At 45.8% G+C, this 21,126-nt stretch overlaps 3 protein-coding genes, 1 long non-coding RNA gene and 1 pseudogene across 6 annotated transcripts; 3 read left to right on the top strand and 2 right to left on the bottom strand.

The window, feature by feature from the left end:
- The first annotated feature begins 1,382 nt into the window (after positions 1 to 1,382).
- On the top strand, positions 1,383 to 4,855 carry LOC112882526. Of its 2 annotated transcripts, XM_025947604.1 has the most exons (5): positions 1,383 to 1,667; positions 1,800 to 1,984; positions 2,384 to 2,637; positions 2,814 to 4,507; positions 4,649 to 4,855. In XM_025947604.1, the coding sequence occupies exons 3-5, from the start codon at positions 2,402 to 2,404 to the stop codon at positions 4,657 to 4,659; spliced, it is 1,941 nt and encodes a 646-aa protein (XP_025803389.1). In that variant the 5' UTR covers positions 1,383 to 1,667; positions 1,800 to 1,984; positions 2,384 to 2,401; the 3' UTR covers positions 4,660 to 4,855. The 2 variants fall into 2 exon arrangements, with proteins under 2 accessions (XP_025803389.1, XP_025803390.1); XM_025947605.1 differs by having other exon boundaries at positions 1,383 to 1,984.
- Positions 4,856 to 5,045: 190 nt separating this feature from the next.
- LOC112882527 lies at positions 5,046 to 7,834 on the bottom strand (annotated as a pseudogene).
- A 4,137-nt stretch (positions 7,835 to 11,971) lies between these two features.
- LOC112882530 (probable carboxylesterase 2) lies at positions 11,972 to 13,461 on the top strand. The gene has a single exon (XM_025947609.1). The coding sequence runs from the start codon at positions 12,013 to 12,015 to the stop codon at positions 13,324 to 13,326; it is 1,314 nt and encodes a 437-aa protein (XP_025803394.1). The 5' UTR covers positions 11,972 to 12,012; the 3' UTR covers positions 13,327 to 13,461.
- A 1,794-nt stretch (positions 13,462 to 15,255) lies between these two features.
- Positions 15,256 to 16,599, bottom strand: LOC112882682. Its single transcript, XR_003226695.1, has 2 exons — positions 15,774 to 16,599; positions 15,256 to 15,693 (listed from the first exon to the last, which is right to left on the bottom strand). It is a non-coding gene; the product is annotated as an uncharacterized LOC112882682 (long non-coding RNA).
- A 1,275-nt stretch (positions 16,600 to 17,874) lies between these two features.
- LOC112882352 lies at positions 17,875 to 19,869 on the top strand. Of its 2 annotated transcripts, XM_025947384.1 has the most exons (3): positions 17,875 to 18,030; positions 18,143 to 18,255; positions 18,352 to 19,869. In XM_025947384.1, exon 3 carries the CDS (start codon positions 18,366 to 18,368, stop codon positions 19,737 to 19,739), a length of 1,374 nt encoding a protein of 457 aa, XP_025803169.1. In that variant the 5' UTR covers positions 17,875 to 18,030; positions 18,143 to 18,255; positions 18,352 to 18,365; the 3' UTR covers positions 19,740 to 19,869. The 2 variants fall into 2 exon arrangements, with proteins under 2 accessions (XP_025803169.1, XP_025803168.1); XM_025947383.1 differs by having other exon boundaries at positions 17,903 to 18,255.
- Positions 19,870 to 21,126: the final 1,257 nt, after the last annotated feature.

The raw sequence follows: 21,126 nt of genomic DNA, 5'->3' as shown, positions 1-21,126 counted from the left end.
TGTACCGCTCATGGTTCAGGTGATCAAGTTCCAACATTCCAGGATGAGTGTGTGTGCGTGTACGTGAGTGTCTGCGTTTATACTATGTTTCGCAAAAAAAGAATTTATTCCCATCCACGCATTGGGCTGCCTTCCTGTGAAGCCTAGGGATCCGAACTATAATGCCTGAGAAGCGGCCTTTGATCAAACAGGCCTGAAGTGGAAATAGCGCAAATTCTCAAATTATACCTCCACCGCCAGAGCACACAGAAGCCATCTGTGCAGCATGTCCGGCCTGGAAGATCTTGACACACCCAGCAGGAAACCGGTTTGAATCATAGTAGCCTTCGTCTATTATTGTTTGGTGCAGCAGCCAGCAGGGTACGCGTATCGCCTTAAAAAGAGGTAGTAGTAACCTAGCAGTAGAATCAAAATTACAATAATAACTTGTTCCTGTACTAATTCAAGTCTTGTCCTTTGTTTGGTGCCAATCTTTATCACGTATATATAGGAGCAGGTCAAAGTGTTGTTACATTGTTTCGAGAGGTGCATGCGTCGTCCGGCCAACTTTTTTTTTTTGGCTTTTCCCCCTACACGTACGCATGCAACGATTATGCAATGAGGCCAATCATCGATCTTCCTGTCGTCCCAAGCCTTCGTCAAATGTGAACTACTGCTAGTCATTATTAGTCAACTATTGATTAATCAACATACTAGTCATTAGTCAACTAAATCGGTCAAAGCCTATCTCATGCAAAGAGCACGTGTAAATGATGACCAACTTTCTTATATTCGTTATTAAGGTGTGGAACTTGTCTAATATTGTGATGGGACTTATTCTGAAAATCATGTCCCCAAAAGATGATGTACTGTGAACTATGCTTTCAACAGATCGAAGCATAGGAAAACTTGTTAGAAACATGTCGCGATATGGCTTATGTCTTGTGAGGACGAGATTGACGGGTTAGCCATAGAGAGTATGGAATCTGTTCTTTTTTATGATTATTAGGATATTATCTTGAATACGCCTTCAAATTTGGATACGTTTTGGGGTAAAGTACACAGTACTTTGGATAAAACGAATTCTACCTGCATTAGGTCTTTTAAGTGAACTGTCTATTAAAATCCATATTAAAAAGCGGAATATGCATTTCTATAGGTATGGTTCCTTATATGTCTAGTGTGAGTAGTTCCAAACTTCCAATCAATCACTCACGAGTAAAATATTCACTTTATTTATTTCTGAATTAGAACATGCGAATTATTCGTACAATTCCCAATTTCCAACAGCTAGTACTCCCTCCGTTTCCTAAAGCTTCTCGTTTCAAACATATTTGAAAAAATTAAGGTAACAGCAAAATGACCGATTTGCCCTTCAGATTTACCCCTAATACGCCCGGACATTGCCGATCTCCCCGAGCGGCGCCGTCCTCACCGAGATCCCGGGCGGCGCCGCCACCTCCCGTGCAGCCACCCGACGAGGCCGCTCCCCCACCGTGCCCGGACGCCCCTGACGCTGGCCCTGACTCTTGGGGTCCTTATCCGCGGTGCCGGTAGCAGCCACCCCCGCGGCGAGAGAGAGGAGACGACGTAGCGTCACCGGTGGTGGCCAGCGGAGGTCCGGCACTGCGCGGTCCTCCGTAGCTCCTCGTCTCACCTCCACAGCTCCGGCACTGCGCGATTCGCTGGTGTGTTTGCCGTCCTGGCTTCTCCCTCTTCTTCCTCCTGCAGCTGCTGCTTCTTGAGCCCGCGCGCCTCCTCCGGCGGGCGTCCTGCCGCACCTCGACCCTCAGACCTCTTCGGCTCTCTGCTCTCTGCAGGCGGCATCGGCATCCCCATCCGTCCTTCTCCTGCAGGTAGCTGCGCTCCCTCTTCTCGGCAGACTCGTCACGAGCAGCGACGAGGTGCCGCTGCCATCCCTTGAGTTGACCCCGGCATAATGTTTCGTCTCTAGCTCTCTCGCAGGGGACCCGTCGAGTTGTTGTCATCTCTCTAGCATAGTCAGGTGAGCCAAATTTCAAACCAGCAGCTAACACTGCTGCAATTCTTTGGCTGATACTCCAAGCCGACACAGACATTCTTTTGGAACCCATTATTAGACAGATCACCTAATCAAGCTGATAGGGGAGGGAAGGACTGAAGATTAAAGTGAAAAGAGTGAATAATCTTACTCGAGAATTGAAATTGATGGACCATAACTGAGTATTTCTCAAGGTCAGGAAAGTTCTGCAATATTCAGAGCATATTCTGGATGCATATTCAGAGCCTGTCTTTCAGGATGCAAACAATTATCATTGTTACTTCTGAAAGAATAACTTCCTCATGGGGCGTCGTAAAACAATATTGTATGATTACAATATTGTATGATTAACTTTCTAATTCCAACACATTTTGACTTTAGCAGCTTTGTCAGAGTTTCCTCATGAGGCGTCGTAAAACCTTTGTCCCTCCGTTGTTGCCTAATCGTCAACCCAAGAGCAGCCTCAAGTGCCTCTCTGAAACAGCTGCGCGCCGGCGTGAGGAGTTGGTGAACATAGTCAAGGAAGGGGAGATTGGCAGCAGTGCACCACCAATGGGGTTGTTTTCTGGTCCAGCCCCCTCGTCGAGTGGAAGTCCAAGCTTGCCAACTGCTGTTTTAGTTCCCACCGTGCATACAAGGTGAGAACCACATTTTTACAATTTGTTTTTGTTGTTAGTTTCAGCTTGCCAACTTGTTATTCTACAGTAATATTGTCCCATCCTTTTTCTCTGTTACACATTTCAATAGTAGTTTTTTCATGTTAAATTATGCATTACTTGTTCCCTCATAGCTTAATTGATTCTCGGGTATGCAGGGCCATTCAAGGATTGCTAAATTCTCAAGGAGGGCAAACTAGCAAGAAAAGAAAGTCTCCTCACGTGATCAGGCCATTGTTCATATCTCCAAGGATAAAGTCTTCTTCTGCGCAACATAGGACATCACCATTGGCTTCCACGACCGAGATAAGCAATCATGGTCAAAGAGTGGAAGCAGAACAAGATTCTCAGCAAGGAGAGCAAATGAGCAGGATAAGAAAGTCCCCTCATGTGACCATGCCACTATTCATATCTCCATTAAGCAGAGTAATGTTGTCGCCAAGGACGAGATCCCCTTCCCTGCAGCATGGAACATCTCCATTACCTTCCACAACTAATCCAAGCAATCCAAGTCAAAGAGCACTGCTTAATATTGATTTAAATGATGAGGTTGTTCAAGGAAATGCACATAGGCATCAAGAAGTTAGTTCCGAGAAAGGAAGGTTAATATTTGATTCATTGTTGGGGATGGCTAAAAAAGGTGATTTGGTAGGCCATGAGACAGCTGAGGTCGCTGCATTATACTCTGTAAGTGTGCGAACAGTGCAAAGAATCTGGCGGAGAGGAAAAGCTTGCTTGGATCAGGGTCGCCCCGTAGATGTTTCAAATCGGAAGAAGAATAGGTGCGGACGCAAGAAGCAAGAGTGTGATGTATCAGCACTTAGCAGCGTTCCCATCTCAGAACGTGCCACAATGGGAGATGCGGCTCGTCACCTACACATAAGTATAACCAAGTTCCACCGGATGAAAAAAGCAGGTGAAATAAAGCGTGTCTCAAACACCTTGAAGCCTTTCTTGACAGATGAGAACAAAAACGCTCGGCTCAGTTGGTGCCTACGTATGCTTGACGCAACAAGCATACCACACGATCCTATGTTCCAGGGGCTATTCAATTATGTTTATATTGATGAGAAATGGTTTAACATCACAAAGAGCACTCTAAGGTACTATGGTCCCCCTGGTGAGCACCATCCATTACGGACAAGCAAACATAAGAATCATATTCCTAGAGTTATGTTTTTGACTGCTATAGCTCGACCAAGGTTCGACTCCAATGGGAATTGCACTTTTGATGGCAAAATCGGTTGCTTCCCATTAGTGAAATATGTTGCAGCCCAAAGATCTAGTGTCAACCGACCAGCAGGTACAATTGAGATGAAGCCAATTGACTCGGTCGACAAGGACGTGATGAGAGAGTTTATGATCGAAAAGGTTATACCGGCTATTCATGACAAATGGCCGCGAGAGGATTTGGGAAAGATCATATACATTCAGCAAGACAACGCTAAACCTCATATCTCTCCAAGCGATAGACTTTTTTGTGAGGCGGCTCAACAAGGGGGATTTGATATTAGGATTATATGTCAGCCAGCAAACTCCCCGGACATGAACATATTGGATTTAGGCTTTTTCAACGCTATTCAGTCACTACAACACAAATCTGCATGCAGAACCACACAAGAATTGGTAGCCGCTGTGGATAAGGCGTTTAAGGATTATCCGGTGTGTCAGGCAAATCGAATTTTTTTGACCCTTCATAGTTGCTTGAGGGAAATAATGAGAATAGGAGGTGCAAACGGTTATGATATTCCACATATAAGAAAGTTAATGCTTGAGAGGCAAGGTTGCCTTCCTTTGCAGCTGAAATGTGACGCCACACTGGTTAACGAAGTTATGGCGCAGGTTTCAGGAGGTATGTGATGGTGCACTATGTATACTCTTTAGCAAATTCAGATTACTATTCCATAGTTATGCTCCTGCTCTTAATTGTCTATCTTTTCACTGGAGTAATTAGCAACCTTACTGTTATCTTTGTTTCAAACTGATTCTACAGGGAGAGAGTGATTGAGCTGCTGTTCACCAAGTTGCTGCAGTTGAGTGAAGTCGTCATCAGCCTAATTGACATTAAGACAATGTAGTTTAGATTGAATTTTTCTAGTAGTGCATCATCCATGTAAACGTTTCCTGTACTTTTCTTAGTGCATAGAGTACTCTGTGTGGAGCAATCTTTTAATTTATTTTGGTCCTGTGATGATGTTTATCTGGTTGTGAGATTCCATTTTTTGTTTGTGATATAAGTCCTTACATATGTTCAGACTGAAAATAAGGAAGTGCTCTGAACATTCTTCAGAATTACTGAAAATTATGAGTAAAACAACCACATCTATTCCACCAAATGAAAAGAGTACTGGGTTTTGTTTGAGTAGCTGCACACTCCTGGAATAGTCAAAAGAGATCTAAATTTTTATTCTGATCTTGAAATATTCATGCATTTGGCATAATACATGAGACATACACAACTAAACAAACATGCTCTAGAAGTAGATCACCCTCTATTTGTCAAAGCAAGGTTGCCTCCTGTTGTTCAATTTACAATATGTTGCAGCTGAACAACCTGCTTTTTTTGGTACGCAGAAGGAACTTGATATGATCCAGGGCAGGCACAATGCCTGTCAAAAATTGTGCATTGGTGCACATGGGTTGGCCGGCAGCAGCTGACTGGAAGTGCAGCATGAAATGCAGGAACTATCCATCCATCTTTTGGCTTCAATTATTAGTACCTTGCCATCCAGATGCTGGAAATTAACATGAGTACTTATCAAATAACATGATGCGGCAAAAGAAGGTGAATTTTTTCAAGGCAGTATCAACAATTCTTCACATCAGACCAGCAAAGAGCAATGCAGCGGTGAGCTGCAGGTGCTAGCTGGCTTTCCCGGGTGAAGAACCGGCATCACGGAGTCCTGCACGAGAACAAGCATGAACTGAATCAGGCAAATGCTTAGGAAAACAGGCCAAGATTAAGACTAACATGGTGGAGAAATTTTGGTCCAAAATAATCCTAAGAAAAACTGTAGATTCCGCAGATCTTGGTGCCGTACATCCCGCCGAAAAAACTGAAGCGAGCAGATCTCGTTCTTCCGCAGATCCTGGTGAACAGGATGCAAGCAGCTGAAACAGGCACCCCCAAAACCTTCAGGGGAGGGGGGATAAGCTGACGACTTGGCCAGAGACAGCAACCCAAAACCCAAAACAGAAAAAAAGGATGACGGCCTGCAGCTCCGCGAGAGGAGGAAGCTGGGCGGAGAATCTTACCGGACGGCCTGCAGCTCCACTATTCAGCATTGCCTTGGTGGGGTGCCGCGGCGCGCCGGCCTCCAGATCCATCGCGAGCGCGGGCATCTTCGCTCCGGACGGGCTTGTAGCACCCCATGGCCACCGTCGCCGCGCTAGCTCTGTGGACCGCCGCACCGCCCGAGCGATGCATCTGTTGGGGAGTGAGCAGCGGAGGTGGAGTGATTGCGGCGAGATTGGCGCGTGAGTCGGGGAAGGAGCAGCGATTTCGGCGAGATGGCGGCGTGGCTCGGGGAGGAGCAGCGGAGGCTGAACTGTTGCGGCGTGGGTCGGGGAGGAGCAGCGGAGGCCGAGCTCTCCGGGACGGCGCTGGAGTGACAAGGCCAAAATCGGTAAAAGTTTTATTCCGTAAGTCACGACGTCAAATATTTAGATACGTTTTGAAATGAACTACAGCGTCATCCTTTGCGGAATGGAGGGAGTACTTGGTAGCGTGCAGCACCATGGTCTCGACAGTGAATCCCGGTCCAAAGCCCACCATCATCCCCCACTCAGCCTCATCTCCTTCCTCGTCCATTCGCCGGCGCAGCTCCTCGAGCACGAATATCACCGTCGCGGAGAGCATGTTCCCGTAGTCTCTCACCACAGTTCGGCTCGCCGCCAGCTTCCTGGGCTCCAGCCCGAGAGCCGAGTCGATGTGGTCCAAGATCCCACGGCTGCCGGGATGGACTGCCCAGAAGAGGTCGTTGCCACTCGACGCCATTGACGGCGAGCGCCCCAAACGCATCGAGCAGGCAGCGCTTGAGATTCTGCGCGGCGAACCTCTGCAGGTTGAAGGAGATGTCGCCGTCGATCCCGCTGCCTCCGAGCTGTATGCTGAGCAGGTGTTCCGACCCAGGTATCAGGATCTGCGAGGCGGACACCATCTCGAAGAGCGGGCGCTCGGCGGGGTGCACGGCGTCGGCGCCGACGACGACCGCGCCCGCGCCGTCGCCGAACAGCGCCTGCGGGATGAGGGTGTCGAAGCTGTCCCCTTCGTGGGGGGCACGGAAGGAGGTGATGGTGAGCTCGACGCAGGCCACGAGGACGCGCGCGCCGCGGTTGTTCTCGGCGAGGTCCTTGGCCAGGCGAAGGGCGGCGCAGCCTGCCGAGCAGCCGTTGAGCTGGAGCACCGTGCGGCAGACGTCGTGGCGCAGGCCGAGGAGCGTGGCCAGCCCAAGGTCCGCGCCTGGGGAGCGGGCTTCGGCGTTGGTGCTGACGACGAGGTGGGTGATGTCGGTGGCCGGGCGGCCCCACCTCGCGATGGCCTTGGCGGCGGCCGACGCGGCGAGCTCCGGAGCAGCCTTGGCGACGATGTCGAGCCGCGCGTCCAGGGCCGAGGGCGTCCCGTGAAGCAAGCCCGGGTGGGAGTTGAGCAGTTGCTCCGTGTGGTGAAAGTAACGTTTCTCCAGCCCCATGATCCGACCTAATTAGTTCGATCATTGGAAGGATGATCGTCATTTCCTCTGTTCTTCCCCGGGAGTTCTAGATCAAACATTGTCAATTTTGATAAAAAAAAACACCTACAGTATCACTTGATGTATTCAGATATCTCATGGTGGCTTTGTTGAGACTAATGTATTGTCTAAGAAATTCATGATTGTTAAAGAAATTAAACTTGTGGTAAAAGTAACAAAATGACCTGCAATTTGAAAAAACCAGTATTGACATGCTTACATACATAGTTTCTTGAACGTATCTTTGAGGTCGGTGAGGTGCTCCTTCTTTGTGACACGAAAATAGTAGTCGGGGAACTCCTCCTGAAACACGTAGTTCGTTGGATTTGCGGTGCCGATACCGAGCACGGCTGCTGGGCCATCAGCACGCTGCGTGCGCCGGATCTCACGTACCGTGGCTAGTGTGCTTGCCATCGTCTCTAACTAGGGGAGTACAGTGGTTGTAGAAGGCAAGGATACCAAGGGAGATGAGCATAAAGTGGAGATGGGTCGTGGACCATATATATTGTCAGGAGTTGCACGCAAACAGCTGGTCCTTTTCGTTCCATGCATAGTCACGCACATGCATCATGAGGATGCACTGTACGTACGGGTATGTCCAGTGTTTGAACATGTTTCCTGCAAGTTTTTCCTTCATCTGCCTACCCATGAACATTCAACGATGGGAGAAGGCATCTTGCCTGCTTGCTGGTGCTCCGTTGGTGTACCTCAATGATGACACTAGCACCTGCACTGTACTAATTCAAGTCTTGTCCTTTGTTAGGTGCCAAACTTTGTCACGTATAGGAGCTTGTCAAAGTGCGCGCGTTGTTACCTTGCTTGCATGGAGAAGTGCGTGCATCTGGCCAACTTTGTCCCCTCTCCACATACACATGCAACAATCATGCAATGAGACCAGGCATCCATCGTCCTGTCTTCTTCCCTAGTCTTCATCCAATGTTTGGCTAATTAATCAATATAATTACTAATCATTAGTCAACTAAATCGGCCAAGCCTAGCTATCTCTTGCAACGAGCACGTGCAAATGATGATCGCATTGAACTACTTTCTATCCATTAAGGTGTGGAACTCGTGTTGTTACCTTGTATATACGGAGAAGTGCGTGCGTGCATCCGGACAACTTTGTCCCCTCCACGCACACATGCGTGCAACAATTATGCAACGGGACCAAGCATCGATCGTACACATGCAACTCGTGACGCCTGGTGCTCAGTCTTTTCTAATACTAGCAAGGTGTGCGTGTCGCACGTATTTTCAATAATGAACAAGTAAATAACATAGTATTGCATTTTCAACAATAAACGAGTAAATATGTTAACCTTGCAAATATCAGATGATACAGTTCATCAGATTATTGTGTTCTAAAACACTAAACATATCCAATATAGTGTTGTACCAGATAATTTATTCGTAGAAGATAGCAGGGATCAATGGCAGTCGCATGTAGGCGACGGACGTGCAAGAGGCGAGTGTTTTAGGGCGCTAGCATTGATGTCACGAGGGCATGGAGTTCTCGACGTGAAGGACTTGTTTGCAGAAGACAGCAACTGAAGAATTATAGGTCCTGGACGTGAAGGACTTGTTTGATTCTTGATGCTTTTAACTGCTATCTGATTCATAGAAACAACTTTGCCGTCAGGAAGCAAGTAAAAAGACATCCTGTTGACCTTTACGTCATTGCCAAAATTTGATCAAAGAAATACGGGATTTCACGAACCTACCATCAAAGCCATCCATGGCAAACTACAGAACCCTGGAACACAATATTTTTTTATGGAACAGAAAAAAGAGTTATATACAACAGGAAAAAAAAGGAAGAATAAAACTACAACAGGGAGTCTAGCCACTCTACAATTGCCGTGAAGTAATTCTTTTTTGCTCCGTGGATAACCATGCATGGCAATTTCACACTTGAAGAAATCTTGACATCTTTGCACTGATGGCGTCTGATTATTAAAAATGGGGGCATTCCTTGTTGACCATATGCTCCACCACATTATAATGATTACTTCCATGAAGAAAGGGGCTGATACTTGCCTTTCCAGGGATTGTAGATTTTCATATCGAGATAAGCTATTATGAAACTGCAAGTTTATGGTGCTCCAACATTCCTTGGCAAAAGGGAAGAAGAGGAATATATGTAAAACTGATTCATCTTATGTTTTCTGGGCAGAGAACACAGTCATAGCATTGCAGGGCCCTGATGGTTTGCCTTCTGAGTAGCTCCCTTGTGTAGTCATGTTTAACCTGTCCAGCTTGAGCAAGAGCCAGAAGATCTTATGTTTTAATTGACAAGAACTGGACCATAGCCATGAGAAAACTAGATGAATGTCAGTGTGGCCTTTGATAATTTGTAAGCTTTACTTGAACTAGAGAACCCACTGCCCCAAATGTAAGACCATTTATCTTTTGAATCTGGCATATGCCTGGTCTGCAGGTGATCAAGCAGTAGGCAGTATTGTTCATGTGCTTGGATTGATAGGGCAGATGAAAGAGTGAATGAAAGTGTTGAGCTGAAGCTGCATTCATCAGAGAGATATTCCTGTTCCATACAAAGAGGAAGAGCTGTGGGTAAGCAAGTTTCGGCACCATATATTTCACCTGACCATCGATCCAGCAGTCTTGATGTATTCTTATATTCAACTGACCAGTGACCATTGGATAATTGAGTGCGTAACTGATAGGTCTTTGCTCATCAAAAACACATAATCAATATATAGCTGGTTAACCGTGAAAGAAATTTTAATCTACAAACTACCTTGCGACGACACTTTGAAATTTAAAAGTTATGTTATTTTGGTTGGTCCATGCAAAATAAATTTAGTCACTAATTGGTTTACTGTCAGCTATGCCATCATTATAACATTTCCTATGTGCTGCATTCAGTGATTCTTAACTTTTGGATTGGATGTGAGGAACAGATTCGGTAATCAAAGCTCAGTTATATAACATTATCAAGAATATAGTTATATAATATTATCAGTAATCAGGACACTCAAATACCAGGAGTCAACAAGCGTGTTTAAGAAACTGCATCTAGAGTCTCTTGTTCACTATCCTTAGAAACAAACAGACCAACTAGGCCGTCCTAAGAAAACCCAATAAGATCCTTATGCTGGTGATTAGTGATTTTATTGTCTAGAAAAAGAAACTGAACCTTCTGTTGGTTTTTTGTGATTTTATTGTCTAGAGAAAGAAACTGAAGAAGATCAACAATCTAAACCCGAAATTGATAATAAAAGTCCATGTCATAGTGATCAGCCGAACAAAATAAAATTGCAAATCACTTATAACAATTTACTTCTGGTAACAATATGTTTTTACTCCACATTTTGAATCAATCGTTCAAAACAAAAATGTGATTTCAACTTTTTATGCAAACCAGACAGAGATATTTACCCCTTATCACACATTTCATGGATTGGAGATGAAGGCTATCAAGAGAAATCGAGCCAATCAGCTTCGCAAAGCTGTCCAAAATCTGCACTTTCTGAAAGATACCATCTACTGGGTCGATAGCCTGCGTGAAGCGCACACAAAATGTCCCTTGGTGCTCCGTTGGTGTACCTCAATGATGACATTAGCACCTGTACTGTACTAATTCAAGTCTTGTCCTTTGTTAGGCGCCGAACTTTGTCACGTATAGGAGCTTGTCAAAGTGTACGTTGTTACCTTGTATGGACAAGTGCACGCATCTGGCCAACTTTGTCCCCTCCACGTACACGTGTAAAATGATGCACGCATGCATGATAGATCGAACTATTTTTATATCCATGTGGAACTCGTGTTGTTAATTACCTTGTATGGAGAAGTGCATGCATCCGGACAACTTTGTCCCCTCCACGTACACATGCAACAATAGTTGCACTGCTTCTTGTTGATGCATCAGGGTTCAGCCATCCAAACGAACATGCATTAAGTAAAGGAGCCGAAAATCCAATAATAAATTGTCAACAAGATGAAATAAAGTTATAAAGCACTATATTCTAAATTTTTCTGATATAATACCTTGGAAAGCTTATACTCTTTTGCAGAAAAAAATCACATAGCACATACTTTACCATGAAAGCAAGCATACATGTCATAGAAGCTATTTTATTTTAGAATGCATCAAGTTATGCAGGTCAAACAAATGGTTAGAATTATTACATGAGATTGTAATTCTTTAGCTTTAGTATAAGTGAATTTCCCACTTTTTTTCTAGTGACAAAGTTAGCTTCTAGTAGTATGTTGCATGTAAAACAAAGCCTCCAAGTGAGAGGGTTATTATTTCCCATCAATTTAAGATTATTGGCTGAATTAGTCATTGTATACAACTTATAAATAGTCTATCGTTATTATTACATGATATATAGGATAGGAGGTCGAATTTTGCATCCGGCCAAAGCTAAGAGAATTAAAAAGACCAACACTGCAAGAGGCAAGCATATATTTTTTTTCCTTCCCTCAAATTAAAATGTATCAGCATTTGAAAATGGATCCAGTTTGTAATATGATGGTACCTAACGGACTGAAATGAAATAATGTTGTATCTATAAAAGCCCAACGAGGCCACAAGCAGCTACCACCGCAAGCCTACAACACAACAAAGAGTGCAAACACAGATAGACTGAATTAAAAGATCACTATGCAGGCAAACAAGTCCTTTGTGGATGTTGCCGATGAAGTCGACCTTGACCTCTCCCCATTCCTAAAACGGTACAAGGATGGCCGAATCGAGCGGTTGCTGATGAGTCCTTTCATAGCTGCGTCGGAGAACCCGACAGCCAACCGCGGGGTGGGAACGAGAGATGTGGTCATCGACCACGGCACCGGCGTGTCGGCACGGCTGTTCCTCCCCTACCGAGCCGCCATGGCCGGCAGGAGGCTCCCCCTCGTCGTGTACATTCACGGCGGCTCCTTCTGCACGGAGAGCGCCTTCTGCCGGACGTACCACGGCTACGCCACCTCCCTCGCCGCCAACGCCGGGGCGCTCGTCGTGTCGGTGGAGTACCGCCTCGCGCCGGAGCACCCCATACCCGCGGCCTACGACGACGCATGGTCTGCGCTCAAATGGGTGGCCTCCCTCGCCGACCCATGGCTCGCCGACTACGCGGATCCCAGGCGCACGTTCCTCGCCGGCGACAGCGCCGGCGGTAACATCGTATACCACACGGCAGCGCGGGCCAGCCGGGAAGGCATCGACATCGAGGGGGCGATCATCGTGCAGCCCTACTTCTGGGGAGCCGAGCGGCTGCCTTCCGAGGCGGCCTCGGATGGCGCCGGGGTGTTCCCGGCGGACGAGGTGGACTTGCTCTGGCCGTTCGTGACGGCGGGGCAGGCCGGCAACGATGACCCCCGGCTCAGCCCTCCCGACGAGGAGATCGCGTCGCTGATGTGCAGGCGCGTCCTGGTGGCCGTGGCGGAGAGGGACATCCTGCGGGAACGCGGGTGCCGCCTGTTCGCCGGCATCCGCGACTACTACGCGCGCACCGGCGGCGAGGCGACGCTGGTGGAGTCGGAGGGCGAGGACCACGGCTTCCACCTCTACAGCCCGCTGCGCGCCACCAGCAGGAGGCTCATGTCGAGCATCGTGGGCTTCATCAACCAGCCGCCGGCGCCGGAGCTCAACGGCGGCTTGCATTGGCATGCATGGGAGGGTAAGAAGATTAACAGGATATCGACGATGACGACGGCTCCAACTCCAAAGCCTATGATACTAGGCGTGCCTCGCCGGCCGTTTAGGGACGTATTTGGCTATGGGATGGACATGAAACATCATTGCAGTGGCTCGAGCTCGACGACCTGCATGGCATCAACAATTGGAGGACGTGGCAAAGCTGCTTCGTCCAAGAACAACTATGGGCTCTTTTCGGGCCCAGTGTGGCCTAATAAGGCCTACAAGAAGGGGCGGCCAGCGGCAGCAGCAGCAGCACTTCCCGGAACTCATCATGTTATCTAGAACTTCTTCTAGAGCATGAAAGAGACATATATATATGTTCCAAAACATGTGGTAATAATTAAGGGCTGTCTTCACCAAAGATAGTGTACTTGTACTATTGTATATTATATTAATAAATAAAGGTGAAGGATTGTATTTGTATTGGGTTTGCTACGATACTCAAAAATGACTATGGACCCTTGATCTAGATATATTTTAACACTATTACCTCCTTGAAGGTAGTACGAAAAATATATTTTTTGTTTTGTGAGGTAGGATAAATATAGAAAATCAATTTTTGGATTAGATCTTAATTGCATGCGCCTAGAGTGATTTGTAGATGAAATTGCATGCCACAATGCTTGATTTGTTTGTACTGGAACAAGTCAACGTGATGTATTAGTAATGACTCCTGACACATGTTTTCTGTAAACTTTTTTTATAGTTAACGTGGCAACAAAGTGAGTCAACGTGATGTGTTTTAGTAATCTGACTTTTGTGTAAGAGCATCTCCAAAAGATTACTTATCCCTCTCCCAATACCAAATAGAAATTAATATTTTGGTAATTGAAGGTGCTCCAGCAGATTATCAATCGGATCCTCATTACCTAAAAATTTTTGGTAATCACCAAAACACACCTTCCTCTCACCTAAATAAAGGGAATTTTTATTGGGTTTGCCACAATACTCAAAAATAACTATGAACCAATGGAGGATGGTTCGCTAGGGTTTGCCGGCATTAGGGGTTCACAGCTTTGCTTGTGGTCGAGGAATGTCGATACGGAGGTAGGTGCTGGATGGGAATGATGCGGGGTCATTGAGCTTGGCACGTTGATCCTGGAATCCTTCTGTTACCAAGCACGTAATTCTTCAGTATACAGCTTCTGCTTCCGTAAGTTCTCTAGGTAGATAGTTGTACATAAACAAGTGACACCTATCAGTCTATCTCATTATGGTCATGTTCGACTTGTTAAGGATCTAGGAATTGGTAGTTGATTTTTTAAGTAACCTCAAGTTGTTGATGTGATATTTTGAAATCCCCTCTTTGGCAAATCTGAAACTCACGTCACAAACACAACCTTGTGAACCTTTGGAAATTTCATTGAGAAACGATTACCTAATTTTCTTTGTGGCCTTTTTAGTTTATTCATTTTTTTACTCTCCTTTAAGTATTATTACCACACTGTATGCAGTTAGGCACTCTCTACAGTTTCCATCTTAAAAGATTGTATATAGAGCTTGAAACAACTTTAACTTGTGTGCTTGGTACTTTTCGGTTTTCAGATTGCGCTAGCAGAAAATGGTCATCTCCAGTGGAGACCGATTAATCACTACTGATCCCAAAGTATGGCAGAACCTGGCAAGTTCAAAAATCCATCAAGCTGAGTTTGCTGATGTTGGTATCTTGCAGGGCTGATGCTTTCAGTGTTGTGTTGGCTAGTTTAATTTATTTCAAGTGTAAGCCACCAACCACCATGCATGCTCAGTTGTAGACCTTATGTCCTCCTCTAGTTGGCTGATCATGACTGACGGTGAAGATTACGTTTCAAATTTAGAGTTAATCAAGGTTTGGTGTTTCTGTGATGGTTCACAAGCCTGCTCGGAATTGAAAATGTAATGTGGTTCTTTTGACTCACAAAGGTATATGAGTTCTTCAGTTTGATTTTGATATCTGAACGAGGATGGCAGTTTCAGCTTTTCTAGGAATACACTTGGAACTAAAAATATTCAAACAAAAAATTCAGTTTCTGCGCACAAGTTTTTAAGCTTCATTGTGTTGTACAGTGGGAGCAATGTTGCTCTATTGCCTGCCTGCAGAATGCCAGGATGCATCAGCTGGCCTTGCTTGCTTTCTTATGAAAAGGGATTTAAAAAAAAATGGCCTGACTGACTTCTCCTGCTTTAATTTGTCCCAGGTTTCATTCATGTACCTTTTGGCAGGTCATTAGATCAGGTCATGCAATGATTTTCATCAGATGTTGAAAACAGAGCAAAACGTCAACCACAAATGTGTTACATATTGTTGAATGCTTGGCACCATTCGTCGGCCGGGTACCGGGTACGTTGGGTTCAGCTTGAGGCAGTCTGCATCGGCATAGTCTCACCTCCTCTCTGCTTCTTCCAGAATCGCCTCTTCCAGTTCATTAGAAGAGAAGCACCATGTATAAACTGGCACAGCCTCATAGCAGGAAATCTGCAAGGCCTCAGCTGGTGCCCTGACTGTGATGAATTCCAGTATAAAAGCTTCAAGAGAAAACAAATTGGTTGTTTCTAAAGACAGTATTGATGTCTATCTGATTAAACACAGTCCCCAACTTTGTTGGACCCCCGGAGCTGTTATCCGCTCCGTGGTTTGCTTGTAGAGCACAAAGACTTCATACGTATTTTCTGAAACCACCAGTGCAAAACTGTAATTTCCTCTGTTTGTGAATACTATTGTTGAATTGAATGCAAAAATATGGACTGACCATGTTCGTGTGCAGGCTTTGCCATCTGTGAAATCCGTGGCCCGTGGGGTGTGGTGGGCTAAGTTTAACTTGATTGAACCACTCTTGGGCCTTGTGCCTTGGCTCTCCTCTCCCACGTTGTTCCCCAATCCCAAAACCCCCTTATCCCCAGTCCCCACTCAAATCCTCGCCTCGTCACGCATCGCTCCGCTGCCCACTAGCACGCCATGGTGCCGCCGTGGCCGCGCCAGCCGCCGGAGCTGATGATCGAGATCGTTGAGGAGATCCTCCTCGCGCGCGCCGCCCTCATCTGCAAGCCCTGGCGCCGCCTCCTCTCTGACCACGCCTTCCGCCGCTGGTACCGTGCCTTCCACTAGGCACCGCCCCTGCTCAGCTTCATCCACGTTTACTTCACCATCGGCGCCCGCAACGTGCCCCGCAACTTGCCCCACTTCGTCCCCGCTGTAGCACCCTCCCCATTCCCCCAGCAGGTGTTGCATGATTTCGCCGGTTCATGCGTCCTCAACTGCCGCCATGGTCGCGTCCTCTTTGGCATCCCCGCCGAGGGCGTGAACCTTGTCGTCTAAGACCCCACTACCGGCAAACGGCAGGGGCAGGGGCAGTGCATAATAATTGAGAGCCCAATGAAGTTGCTAATGCTGAATTGAAGACGATAGAGACTTAAGACAAAGACATCAACATGATTGGGGCAATCCTAATCCATGGTGTCCATAAGTAGTGTCCATGTTACCACATCATCAAGATACCACCTTTAGAAACCACACTCTACAACCTATGATGTCTTGGTGTTGATTTCTATTGAACTCACTTATCCCTTTTCCATCTATCATATTTGTTCTCCATTTATTATAAAGACACCACTTTACTCATAATGCACAACTTGATGGTGTTTAGTGTACAGATTCTCATGTTGACACTGGGTAGATCCAGTTTCTTTCTCTCTCCACTCTCTCTCTTATTTATTATGATGCCACATAAGTTGAAAATCTTATATAGCTATGTAATTAACGCTTATGGTTGGTATATTTATTAACTTTTAGCAAGGGTGAGTATACTTATGGTTGGTACTCAGCAAGGCCACAAGAAATAACCAGAATAATGATTTAAATCCATCTTTAGATTTATCAATCATGTGAGGGTCCATGCCTCTCTTGACCGTGAGCATGGTTGATATATCAGTTTTAGACATTCTGCAGAGGTTGGACACTTTCACCACAAGTCACAAGTCGCGTAAAAGTTCAGAAGAACTTTGGACCCAACCATGTTGTGCTGATCAGGAACAATATAACACTTTCGAGGTGTGATTGCACAGGGACGCTACGAGGCTTTTACAAAGATTCCCTAGTAAGAAGTAGTCTGCTAAGGTTTTCGGAGCAGTAGCAGAGCATAAGCCTCCCTAATGGGCATAGTATCTTAGCAAAGCCCACTTCCCAAGAGAACCAGGTTATACCCCATCCAATGCCGCCCCTCTTGCCTTTTCGGTAAGACCGCTTCAAACTAGAGTCTCTAATTAATTAGTTAAGATCAGAGCCATATGGTTCTCGTGGTTGTACAAGCTTCTGCCACATCGTATCGCGTAATTTCCAGCCGATAAGAACAAGCCTCTGACTCTCTTAGTAGTAGGATGTAAGCAATTTCCTAGACTCCTTGGAGTCATGAGTAATGGTGACTGATTATGACGGGCTTCATATCCAAGAAAAAGAGTGCATAATAATTGAGAGCCCAATGAAGTTGCTAATGCTGAATTGAAGATGATAAAGACTTAGATAAAGACATCAACATGATTGGGGCAATCCTAATCCATGGTGTCTATGAGTAATGTCCATATTGCCATATCATGAAGATACCACCTTTAGAAATCACACTCTACAACCTATGATGTCTTGGTGTTGATTCCTATTGAACTCACTTATTCTTTTTCCACCTATCATATTTGTTTTCAATTTATTATAAAAACACCACCTCACTCACAATGCACAACTTGATGGTGTTTAGTGTACAGATTCTCATGTTGACACTGGGTCTTGTAATCCAGTTTCTTTCTTTCTCCACTCTCTCTCTTATTTATTATGGTACCACATAAGCTGAAAATTCTATATAGCTATGTAATTAACGCTATAGAAACCATCCTATATAGAGGATTGGGGATGCCCTTATGCATCCTCACTCGAAGAGAATACGCGCAGGTCTGCCGGATGAGGAACCATTCCTCTGCCTTCCCTCAGGCTTTCCGGCTCCTTTCGGGTGGCTCACACGCGTAAAAAAACTACCTCAAAATGCCTTCCAGTTTCTACCTCAAAATCCCAAAACACTGAACGGTGAACGCCTTCTCTAATGCGTTCATGGTTATTCCCCATCCTCCCTTTCAGGCTTCGTCATTCCGTCACCAGCCAGCTAGGTTGGTGATCAGCTGTTGGCGCTGCACACGATTGCAAAATTTGAAGTAAGGACTAAGGATCGGCTGTGCAATTCATCAGTTTCAGTAAGCACTCCGTATTACTCAATTTACACTCCTGTGCTATTTTTCTGTGCGCATCAAACTAAAGGAGCTCCTGTTGTTTTGGCTCCTTATTATTAGGTACGGCTTTACGCATGGCGGAAATTGTGGCTTCAACCCTTGCTCAGGAGGGCGTGAGCAGGGTGTCCTCGTTCATCTCAACCAAGCTCGATGACAGGGCGTCCAGAGCACACACCGTCGCAAGGCTCGAGATGGCACTCTCTCGCTTGGAGTTTGTCCTTGAGTGGTCCAGGAAGCAGCCAATCACGTACGTCTCGCTGATCCGTCGCTGGGGCATGTTCAGGTGCGCCTACAATGAGGGAGTAGATCTGCTCAACAAGCACAAGCTGCCGGCGCTCGAAACCCACGCAGAAATTGGGCAAGTGGTGGTAACGAGTTCATCCTTCCTTCAACGGATTATTGCTAGTGCTGCGAACTTCTCTTTCTCTTCTCTTTCTGGCCTCAACAAGCAGTGCTTGAGCTCCTCCGTCGTCCAAATCTTTGAGTCGTATGCAAATAGTGCTGGCGAGTTTTTAGCGGACGTGGAGTCCGCCTGCCCGCTCCGGCGGGGCACCTTCTTCCGCTACCCATTTGTCAGGCAACTTCTTCAAGGGAAATATCTCAGGTATGAAAGGGTGAAAAGAAGCCAAAATCTCAATTTGGATATATGGCCTGTGATCCTGGAAGGGCGTGGTGTAGAGGCACTGCTACGGTATGAGTATTTCGATACCGAGAGGCGAGATAAAAGTTTCACACTAGGCGTAGCGCTACGGCTCTCGGAAAGCACGGACATAGTTGGGACTGCTATAGACTGCTTGCGGTCATCCGCATCACTGCTCAACCTTGCAGCTCAAGACGCAGTAACGGGAGAGCTCACCTTGCTATCTAATTTACAGGACATTTCAGATTCGTATGCTCCTCCCTGGGTTGGCTTTGAATACTGTTATGCTTTGTTTACTAATTTTTTTCGCCCGGATCCACTATGTTGTCAAGGAAATGGGCACGGGCCTAGTGTTAAGAGCACCATGTCATCGGAGCTATCGCACTTATTCAAGGAGCAAACTTTTTATTTCGTTTTGAGTTGTTATGTCCCGGCACTAGAGTACAGCTTGCCTAGCGCCTTTGACCAGGCTGGTAGAAATGTCATGACAGATCGGACACCTCTTAAACTGGACGTTACCTTTGCACCTCATCAATCGATGCACGACAGTTTTGTAACCGAGGCCATGGGAAGCAAACAAGAAGAACGTTTTCCATTTGGTAGCATACAAGACACAGTTTACATGACAAGATCAAGATCAGTTGACTGTCTCATCTGTCGGTCAGAGGTGAACAATTATAAGGTGTCCTGGTTCTCGAAGCATGGTTGTGCAGCCATTAAGGTGGAAAAGCCAGGCACCGGCATGGTAGCTGTGCCCAAAGCCAGCGGCAGGTACAACACCCAGAGTGCTGCAAAGCGAAAGCGGTAAAAACCTTGGTGCTGTCAGCTAGCTAGCATATATATCGTGTGTTTCTCTCTCGTGCTCAATGTACAAGTAGAAGCCCTATGCTGATATTTGAGAAATTAATAAATGTACTACTACTTTGCATTGTTTACCAGGTGACTGAGCGCACAGTACAGGCGGAGAACATTTGTGACTGCCTGGACCCGTACGGAGGTAGACTTATAATAGGTACGACAAGAGAACTGGAATCAATTTATAAGTCGAGGGGTATAAAATTAATCCTGGCGCTCGAAGCCCACGCAGAAACCAGGCAAGTGGTGGTAACGAATTCAACGCCTAAACTGATACAAGTTCAACGCCTAAAATGCTGAACCCAGCAGAAATAAGGTGTGACAAATGTTGCTTTAATTGTGGTGTATATCGTTCACCAACAATCTTTCGAGAGAGAAAAAAATACGCTAGCCTGTCTCAAAAAGGTAAAAAAAAACAAAGTCCCTGCGATGACTATACATTCGCCCGAGTGATGAAATCACTTCCCATCACCTGAAGAACGCCCATTTGGTAGCATACAACAAATAGTTGATATGACAAGATCAAGATCAGTTGACTGTCTCATCCGTCAGCTAGAGGTGAAGGATTATGCGGTGCGCTGGTACTCTATAGTCATGGTTATGCATACTTTAGTGTGGAAAAGCCAAACACCGACACGGCAGCTGTGCCTAAAGCCAGCGCGGCAGGTACTACACCCGGAGTGCTGCAAAGAGAAAGCGGTAGAAGACTTGGGGTTGGGGCCGGGAAAGTCGATGATGCGTTTCACTACCTTGACTGTTTTTTTTTTGAAACGTACTACCTTGACTGGTAGCTAGCATATATATCGTGTGTTTCTTTTACTGAATGTAACGAGCAGAAGCCCTGCTGCTGTTTGAGAAATGAAATAATGTACTATTTTGCATTGTTTTTTTTTTGCTGCAACGTACTAGTTTGCATTATTTACCAGTTACATGATTGACTGATTAGGCAACTGAAAATTTGTGCTTGCCTAGGCCCGCATGCAGGCAAACTGGCTCAACGAAACATATATAGCAAAGCCTGAGGTGTGCATCTGATCCCCCGCCTACCTGATTCTATCGCAATTAGGTACAGCTCGCAATATTGGATTAACAGCTTAAGTTGTGTAGTTACAGCTTTTATTGACTTTTTTACTTGTGTTTCTGCTAGCGCTTGATGTCTTATGAGCTGTGTTCAGTGTGATAGCGTTCAGTTTCAGAGTTTATCAAATTGATTTCAGAGATGAACATATATGGTGTATGCAAAATACTTTTATTCATAGAATACTATCATTTTCAGTAAATAGTTTGCAGTTGGTTCCTTATTTTCTTCTTCGATAGATTATTGTTCATTTTATTTCTTG

Source organism: Panicum hallii, chromosome 2, assembly GCF_002211085.1.
Source record: "Panicum hallii strain FIL2 chromosome 2, PHallii_v3.1, whole genome shotgun sequence".
Lineage (NCBI taxonomy): Eukaryota > Viridiplantae > Streptophyta > Magnoliopsida > Poales > Poaceae > Panicum > Panicum hallii.
The sequence above is the reverse complement of the archived record's forward strand: the minus strand, read 5'-3'. Positions and strand labels throughout refer to the sequence as shown.